The 10,043-nt window shown below is 41.8% G+C and overlaps 1 protein-coding gene across 1 annotated transcript; it reads right to left on the reverse strand.

The window, feature by feature from the left end:
- Positions 1-1,716: 1,716 nt before the first annotated feature.
- LOC140561850 (uncharacterized) lies at positions 1,717-8,665 on the reverse strand. Its single transcript, XM_072687095.1, has 4 exons — positions 8,577-8,665; positions 4,460-6,440; positions 3,061-3,129; positions 1,717-1,940 (listed from the first exon to the last, which is right to left on the reverse strand). The coding sequence occupies exon 2, from the start codon at positions 6,367-6,369 to the stop codon at positions 5,491-5,493; it is 879 nt and encodes a 292-aa protein (XP_072543196.1). The 5' UTR covers positions 6,370-6,440; positions 8,577-8,665; the 3' UTR covers positions 1,717-1,940; positions 3,061-3,129; positions 4,460-5,490.
- Between the last annotated feature and the right edge of the window lie 1,378 nt (positions 8,666-10,043).

Here is a 10,043-nt window from a genome sequence, read left to right on the forward strand (position 1 = left end):
GGTTCTTTCCAGTCTCTCGGTCTAAATCCAGTAATCCTTTTGGGAATGTGGGAGGATGGGAGATTGACAACATAAAGGTTATCTTGAATGATCTGCAGGAACTCTGCGATGAAATCATGTCATCATGGATCAGCATCTCTTTTATCAACATCGTCTGGAAACCATGCCAAGCAAAGCAAAGCCCTAGTGTTAGTATTGGCTCCTAATTAAAGTACTCAGCAAGTGTATAAATCATTCCTCACTCTACACAGGTGGTGAAAAGAATTTGGCTCTGAACCAAAACAGTCCATATTTCTTAAAATTCAGAAGTAAAGCATAGAAGCTGTTGACTACTCCAAAAAAAAAAACCAAAAAAAAAAACCAAACAAACAAAAAAACACATTGGACTGATACAGGATGCTGGTGGATGACAACAGCGCTAAGCACGTACAGAAAAATAAATTCATGAAATTCAGTCTATTCACATTCATGTTGCATGCCCATGGATCAGATACACAGCTGTTTTAGGACCACATATGAAAGCGTCTCAAATCTAATTAGAAAAAGTCAGATTCTGATTAAAATCAGATTGAACATGTCCACAGAGCCCACCTGAAAACAATATCTGTATTGCATTAAGGCAAAAAAAAAAAAATTTTTTTTTTTTTTTTTTTTTTGAGTCACTTCAGCCTGGAAATGTTAACGTGGCCTAAAAGTAACAGTCGGTCATTATTCGGCATAAAACATGCAAAATGAGTTTGGCATAAAAAGAAAAGAACAAATACAAAACTTTGAGATACACAGAATCATAAAGTACCAGTAAACATTAAGTACAAATCCATATCTGCCAAAAACCTGTGGTTAGATCTTCCAGCAGGAACATCATTCAAAACACTAAAATCAGAAAACAGAAAAATGGTTCAATGACCAAAGCATGCCCTTGACAGTTCCATAACCTAACCCGTTGAAAACAAGTGGGCTAAGCTGAAGGAAAGTCCAAGACATACACAATATGGGAAAAAAGTGAAAAACATCAAAAATGGATATACAAGGTTTTTGCTTTGCAGGAACAAAATACGGTCTGTATTCTTGCTTTTTTTTTTATATCATTTGATATCATTTTCAGTAAGCGACTTCAGACTAAGCTCATTTCTAGGCCCTTCAAGGCCTTACTCAATTTACATCTAATATCTAAGAATTCCAATATTTTAACAGCTGCTTTCTGACAAACATATCTCATAGGTTTCTGCCTCCTTCTTAATGCATTTGTGTGTCTTTAAAGTGTTTAGATGTCTGAAGCTCTTCCCACACTCCGAGCAGTAATACGGTTTCTCTCCAGTGTGAATGCGCTGGTGTAAAAGGAAATTACCATGGTGATTAAAACTCCTCCCACAGTCTGAGCAGTGAAATGGTTTCACTCCAGTGTGAATGCGTTGGTGAGCCTGGAGAGTACTCCGAATACTAAAACTCTTCCCACACTCGGAACAGTGATACGGTTTCTCTCCAGTATGAATGCGTTCATGTTTTCTGAGAGTACTTCGGTCTCTAAATCGGTTTCCACAGTATGAACAGAAAAAGGGTTTCTCTCCAGTGTGAATACGCTGGTGGAGCTGTAGGTTATTCTGTTGGCTAAAGCTCCTCCCACACTCTGAGCAGTGATACGGTTTCTCTCCAGTGTGAATGCGGAGGTGGCGCAGTAGACTACCATGCTGGGAAAAACTCTTGTTACACTCTGAGCAGTGATGAGTTTTCCTCACGGTGGTCTCGTTCTGGGTTTGTCCGTCAGATGTACCAGTTTGGATGGAGGACATGTGTTGAGGACCACTCATCGTGAATGCCATTATCTAATAAGTAATGTTTCCAGCAGTGGGAAGTAAAGCCCTTGTTGGCATCTGCTCATGCATTCATGGAAATAAACACAAATCGTGTTGGAAACGTCAAGCAGAAGGACTTGAACTTTTCTGGAGGAGAAAAAGAAACAGAAATGTGTTTAAACATAAATACACTCATCTATATTCAGTTTGCTATGAATTTACTGTTATTTTTAGCCAATAGAATGCACTGCTTAAACACCAGACCTGTGGAGGTATTAGATTAAAAAATATGAAACTACCTAACCCTGTTACTCCTCCCACCCTGAGAGAGCAAGACCAATTGTGCATGACCCAGGATTCGACCCAGGAAAAGCTGCAGGCCTTAAAACACCCATTTGTCACAAGTTCAGAAAAGGAGCAGGTGTTTCACCTTACATTGGTGGGAAGAAAACAATGTAAGGTTTTACATGTGAATCATGTTACACAAGTGGGAATGTGCACAGTTAAGCCAAGACCTCTAATCCAAGTCTAACCCAATAACTCTTACTGGTGTAGAGGGGTGTGGTTGTCCATCCTATGAAAGGTAGTAATGTTACCGACTACACTATAATCAACCACAATCCACGTCTAGACAGTTAGTTATCAGTGAAAAGAGCTACACCTTGTGGTGTACATCAAACTGGGATGCAATGTTTTTCCACTGGGCAGTGCGGTAACTAATCCAAACCCACAGGTGTCCATACCCGGGTAGAGTATGTGGGTGCTGGTGGAATCATGGACGTATGGCAGTATTCACTTGGAGGTCCAGTAACTTTACCTTACCTCACCCACACCCACACCCACACACGAAAATTTCCATTCAAACTGTTGTGTATTCCAGGACTACATGATACCCCTTAATTTCCAGATATGGATTGAGTCTAGTCCTAAAGTACATTTTCTTTTCAGCATTTTTGTCTCTAAAAACCTTTTTAAACCCTCTTCTTAGAGAAGCCAAAGATTATTAAGCGTTAAGGTTTTATTAAGCTCTGGAACTGAATGTATTACACTCTAGAACTGTCATCCTATGAAAATTACTAGTGGCAATTATTGACTTGCCTATCCAGTTCTAATGAGCCAAACAAGACCTAACAAGTTCTGAGGCTTTTGCACATGCACTACTATTTATATTATATAAATATGCTAATCAGATATAAAGTAACTGAGCGTTTTCATCTACAGTTTATTTTTTTTGTTTATTACAAATGTGAATACATGACACACTCACCTCTGTGTTTTTAGTAAAAGAGCACAAACATGTGAACAACAGGAATCCTGGGAGCAGGACACTTCGAACCTGTAGAGAGAAACACCATTAAATATGGTTTGATGAATATGAAGGAGTTCCCGGTAGGGCTGGGTATCACTGAGAGAATAAAACAGGGACAAATGGACATTAAAATCAACACCTTAATTTTGAGACTAATACCTTTCCATTCATTAGTAATCAAAATCAGGTGTGTCTTAAAGCAGCCAGAAAGTGTCATTTCCAGCAAATGGGTGTTATTGACAATCCATAATCCCTTGCCATCACTGTTGTAAAATAATTATACGTACAAGCTGGAAGAAATAATAATACACTAGTTTGATTACTGGTTTGCTTTGTTAAGATAAATGTGCAAATAAATACATGTTATATTTGATAGATTATCATAGAAGTGAGACATTAAACTTGAATTAGCATTATATGATATGCACTGTAAAATTTAGCTCTAGCTGATGTTTGTCTAAGCTGATAAGACTGATGGTCTAGCTGGTTGAAAAGTTTAGTTCAGTTGAGCCTGATAGACGGACTGGTCTACCAGCAATACCAACGTGACTGAGATGGTCATACTGGTTGGGTAGTTTGGTAAAGCTAATTGACCAGTTTGGTAGACCAGCTAAACCATCAAACTAAAATTTACATACCCTATTCTTCCCAAGAGCTAAGCTGGTCAACCAGTTTGACCAGCTTGACCATCTTTAGCTGGTCAGGCAGGTTTTCTCAGCAGGGTCCTGTTTACAAATGAGACCCCTGGAGAGAGAGAGTGCCTTCTCATTCACAGGCCTGTCCTTTATCCATCCCAATGGGTCCATCTCTGTGGTTCAGGAACCTGACTGACTGAACAGTTATTAGAGCCCAGTCCTGGAATATCTCCTGTCCTACACATTTCAGCTCCACCACACCAAACCTCAAGTGCTTCCAGCTGTCTGTTCCCATCTACCACATTACTTTCTTACTGGTTCATTAAAAGTTGCTTCATGGCCACAGGCGGGGACAGAGCCGAGGAAGACCAGCAGCCCAGCAGACAAAGGCAGCGCACAGGAACCACCGTGGGAAAGTAGCCTTAAAGCTATACAAGCTCTTTGATCGTCCAGGAGATCATTACATCCATTACATATGAACCAACTGACAGATTTTCTGAGGGTTTTATGGTTGTAAATCCTAAATAAACCACCGAACAAAACGCCACACGTTTACCAAACCCAACCAGGAAACAGTCCACCAACCAAACCTACAGCTGGTCCAGCCAGTCTGGAGTAAGGCTGGTCATTTACAGCCTGCTGACCATAAAGAATCTCATCGTTTCTCTCGAGGTTCATTAAAACACCGTAAACTGTATTAAGAGTGTTTACGAGCTCGTTACCTTCAGACTGCTGATCAGATCTTCTTCTCCACTGTGTGGGAGTTGGAGAACCAGTTTACCAGACAGGCGCCACCACCTGGCCTGCAGGGGGTTTCACACTGGAATCACGTGACGAAAGAGTGGCGGAGTTGGGACCGTCCCCTTTTAACCCCGCCCCCTGTGCTAGGAGGTCCCAAGAGCAGCCTCTTGATTAGTCAGCGGAGACATCGCTCATATCCCCTCCAGCAGTTATGCAGCCTTCATGAAGTCAAAATCCATCTCTCCAGGTCTATGGACACTGTGTTTTACAGTCTACAGACACTGCAACTTTACTCACTGCATATATATATATATTACAATATTCAGACCAATGCAACTTGTTTGTAGTCCCCTCTCTCGCAGAACCATAACACAACTGTCTTTTTGTCTTATATATTTAGTAATTATAAATATATAATAATGATATAATATTAGAATACATAATATAATCCAGCATCTTTCTGTTACAGGCATTTCCAAAAAAAAAAAAAAACATTAATGGGAACCCAGTTTATTCATTTCTGCTTGGTGTGGGCAGCAAGGAGTACATCAATTATTAGCAGAGTTCATTAAAATTAATGCTGCCTAAAGTCAGGTGTGGGATAAAGGGGTATAAAGTGGAACTATGTTCTCTAGAATAAGGAGTGCTTTTGGGATGAGTTAGGGAGTTGTGGATAAGATGGGGTGGTGATCATCCAACATCCTGGCCTCAGTAACACTAATGAATGCACTCAAATCCTCACAGCAATTCTCCAAAATCTAGTAGAAAGCCGTCTTCCCTGGACAGTAGAGACAGTTATGCCAACAAAAGCAGGATGCTTTTTTCATACTTTTGTCCATACAGTGTATCTTTTAATTAGTTAGGAATGGTGCAGGGTCCTCAACACCCATCATGCTGTTTTAAGTAAGGAGATGCTGACGTTCTCCGAACTTATGTATGCACGTGTACCTTAGTAAGATGTTTTGTATGATTTCAAAACACCTCATCAAAAAGGTGCACTCAGGCCCATCTCTTAACAGCTGCTTTCTGACAAACATATGTTGTACGTTTCTGCCTTCTTTGTAATGCATTTATGTGTCTTTAAAGTACTTGAATATCTGAAACTCTTCTCACAGTCTGAGCAGTAATATGGTTTCTCTCCAGTGTGAATGCGCTGGTGGAGTAGAAGATTACCATGACGATTAAAACTCTTTCCACAGTCTGAGCAGTGAAACGGTTTCACTCCAGTGTGAATGCGCTGATGAGCCTGGAGAGTACTCCGACTAGTAAAACGGTTCCCACACTCGGAACAGTGATAAGGTTTCTCTCCGGTGTGAATGCGCTGGTGTTTTATGAGAGTACCTCGGTCTCTAAAACTGTTTCCACAGTATGAACAGTAACAGGGCTTCTCTCCAGTGTGAATACGTTTGTGCAATTTAAGATTATTCTGTTGACTAAAACTCTTCCCACAATCTGAGCACCAATAAGGTTTCTCTCCTGTGTGAATGCGTTGGTGGCGTTGTAGACTACAATGCTGAGTAAAACTCTTTCCACACTCAGGGCAGTGATACGGTTTCTCTGCTGTGTGGATGCGCTGGTGTACTCGGAGAGTACCTCTTTCTCGAAAACTCTTTCCACAGTCTGAGCAGTGATACGGTTTCTCTGCCTTGTGAATACGCTGGTGTGTTTTGAGATTACTCTCAATATTAAAACTCTTCCCACAGTCTGAGCACGGATGCAGCTTTCCGACTTTGTGCTGTTGCCACTGGTGTCGTTGAAGGTTACTTTTTTGGTTAAAACTATTCCCACACTCTGAGCATTGGTGATGTTTCCTTTTGCTATTTTTATTCAGCATTTGCCTGTCAGATGCATCAGTATGGACAGAGGACTTCTGCCGAATACTAGAGCTCATTTTGGATGCCCCTTTCTAGTAGGTAATGCTTATAAGCAGAAGAAGACTTGCCTCAGGGACATCATTCATTTCTGGAGAACAAAAAGAAACAAAATATATTTACATTACTTATGATGCAAAAAAAAAAGAAAGACAAACTGAGAGACATTTAATAAAACTGTACATCATCACTGAAACTCATAACTCTCTTTTAGAAATGCCACTGACCCATAAGGAATTACTGCCTCACTGGACACAATATTTATTACACACTGCATAATTTGCACACTACCCCCAATTATTTATTATTCTGTCTGTACTGTGTTGTGTTCTGTCTGTACTGTGTTGTGTTGTCTGTCCACACTTGTATTGTGTTGCGCTTGTGTTTTGTATGCACTGTGTCTATGTTGCACCATGGTCCTGGAGGAACATTGTTTCGTTTCACTGTGTACTCTGTATGTAGTTGAAATGACAATAAAACCCACTTGACTTGGAATATGATGTGCCGAATCATGCTTCTACTTCTGGCAATCCAATGGACGAGTCTGGGTTTGGCGGTTGCCAGGAGAACGGTACTTGTCTGATTCCATTGTGTAAAGTTTGCCAAGTGTATAGTTTGGTGGAGGTGGGATTATGGTGTGACGTTGTTTTTCAGGAGTTGGGTTCTTAGTTCCAGTGAAAGGAACTCAGTTTCATGCTCCCAACTTTGCGGGAACAGTTCAGGGACGGCCCCTTCTTGTTCTAACATGACTGTGCACCAGTGCACAAAGCAAGGTCCATAAAAACATAGATGAGCAAGTTTGGTGTAGTGGTGACATCAACCCGATATAACACCGTTGGGATGAATTAAAGTGGAGACTGTGAGCCAGGCTTTTTTCGTCCGACAACAATGTCAGTGTTTATTCCCATAAACACACTCCTAAACCTTGTGGAAAACCTTCCCAGAAGAGCTGCAATGGGTGGCTCAACATCATATTAAAACAATATGGATTAAGAATGGGATATCACTTAAGATCATATGCGTGCGAAGGCAGGCGAGCAAATATCTTTGGCAATTTAGTGTATGAATCTGTGATCAGCACTAATACAGAGGCTGGGGACAACATTTTAAAGGTAAGCATTCTTCTCCGTATCATGGGACAAGAGAAATCAGTGAGCGCCTTTGTTCTAAAAAGGCTGAGATGCATGATCTAAACAATAGAATTGAGAGTTGGTGAAGGTCTTTACTCAAAAGTATACCTGTTGATTAAAATAGCATTCTGACCAGAGAAAACTTCTCTGACAGACATTAATATATCCAGTGATGAAGCTGACTTGTAACTGCTGATAGGCACCAATGTTTACTGGCTTACTGGAACATTTAGAGGTCCTCAAAAGTCATGGCAATGGACCTCATGCGACTAAGACTCTACTGGGGGTGTCCTGTAAATGGAGGAGGCAAATGTGATTGGCAGAGAGCAAGGTTGGCTGCCCCATAGGCACTATCAATACTTCTGCCAAAATTAAGGACTTGCTGATTGGAAAAATAAATTGGATGAGAAACTGATATTGTCCAGAAACTTCTTACTGACAGACACGAAACTACTGTGGTCCTAGTAATAGCCATGACGTGCATGATCAGCAAGACCATTGTGGTCAACTAGCATGATCAGAATCACCAAGCTGGTTGACCAGCATGACTAAAATCAAAAGAAACATACACTATGTTGGTCCAGAGCCTGACCATCAAAGACTAACCAAAACCAGGTAACAGCAAAACCATGTTCTCAGCTGGATTTTTCAGCAGGAGTATTAGAGCAGAAAACCACTAAAATGCAAAATGGGCATTAGTATAACTGTCTTCCATCATCGTTGTTTAGATTCCAATGTACCATTATTGTAATTGTATTATTTTCTAGTTCATAAAAGTTGCTTCATCCTCACAAATGTATTGATAGTGGAGCAGATAGAGCAGAGGAAGCAACCCAGCAAAAAGGGTAACACCACCAAATACTGTGGAAAAACCTCCAGTCGAAATGTGCATGAACGGGTTTTGAGTTTTATTATTTAAATCCTAAATAAAACACAGACATATTGCGACACATTTTCCAAACCCAACCAGGGAAACACTGCAGTGTTTCAACCCTGCAGCTGCTCTGTCTGCTCTGTCTGCCCAGTCCAGCGTTTCTCTAGAAAGTCCATTAAAACACAATGTAAACAAGGTTAAAGGGTGTTTATGGGCTCTTTACCTCCAGAATGCTGATCAGATCTTCTTCTCCACTGTATGGGGGTGGAGAACCAGCTCCAGAGCTACAGAGCAGGCTCCACCACCTGGCGTCTAGGAGGGTTTCACGCTGAAACCGCAGGACGATGGAGCAGCGGAACTGGGGCGTCCCTTCTAAACCCCGCCCCATGCAGCAGGTTGGTCTATAAGGTTGCTCTGATTGGTCTACTGAGAAGTCGCTCACACCATCTCCTGCAGTTATGCAGTGTTCATGAAGTCAACACTGGTAAGAGTCCTCCTGGGTGGTGAAATCTTCATCATCTTGGTTCTTCAGCTTGTAAAAGTTTGAGTTTCACATCAAGAAAAATGACAGAGTAGGCCTTATAAAGTCATTTCACATTATAATAAAACACCAGCCAACATGTTCTTTTAGGGCTCCCATGGGTGGAACATGGGCTGGGTGGGTTCCAGGTGGGCTTATACACGTTCTTACTGGGACCCAGTTTAGCTCCCCAAATGGACCCCCATTGTTATCTCACAAGAGTCCCATCTAGGCCCCATATGCAGTGTACAACTCAGATGGGGTCCAGGTTTAACCCCTCTTGGTCCCATCACTGACCCAGGTGGGCATGCATATGTGGGACCAACATGGAACCCCAAGGACAAAATATTTGGTTCCCAGTTAGGCTGACTACCCATATGGACATGTTAGCTAAGCTCAAGAAATCCACACTGATTGATCTGCTTTAATCTAAATTTACTAATCTTGGTGATGGTCTACATGTATGTCCAAGCTGGTCCAACAGCATGGCTACACTGGTTTACCAGCATGACCAGCTTTACCAAACAGGTCAACCAGTTAATGAAAATCAGCATGACAAGCTTGACGTCAGCTTTGTCATGTTAGTCAAGCTGGTTAGTCCATCAAACTCAAACTAAAACATACCTGATGCTGTTCAAGGTCCAAACTGGTTAACCAGTATAGGAGATTTCACCTGGACGACCAGCTTTTCAGCCACCTTTTCCATTGAAGACAGTTTCAGTATTTGAGAAATCACTAAGCGGAGCTCCAGGTGCTTACAGGCAGTGGTGGCTCAGCGGTTACAGCACCAGGGTTGTGGGTTTGATACCCGGGCTCGACAAGCTGCCACGGTTGCTCCCCAGGCGCCTCAGCAATGCCACTGTGTGTTCACTGGGCAAAGGCCAAATCCCACTGTGTCCACCACAAATATTAAATATGGGTGTCTTTGTCTACTGTAGGATATGTTTCCATTAAAGCCCACGTCCTCGAATCTGGACCTTGTTTCCAGTCCTGGATTTTGTTCTCGCTGGAAGGGAACAGTTAATGTAACTGATTGGAAATGTAGGCCACACCTGCCAAGAACTACAAGGTCCAGATTTGAAGACCTCTGCATTAAAGAGGCGAGGGTGCCTGAACGCGTTTGGGTGGGAGGGCGTCGTGAACGCGTCCATATGCCCACGTCGAATGGTC

The sequence above is a fragment of the Salminus brasiliensis genome, chromosome 9 (genome assembly GCF_030463535.1).
Source record: "Salminus brasiliensis chromosome 9, fSalBra1.hap2, whole genome shotgun sequence".
Classification (NCBI taxonomy): Eukaryota; Metazoa; Chordata; class Actinopteri; order Characiformes; family Bryconidae; genus Salminus; species Salminus brasiliensis.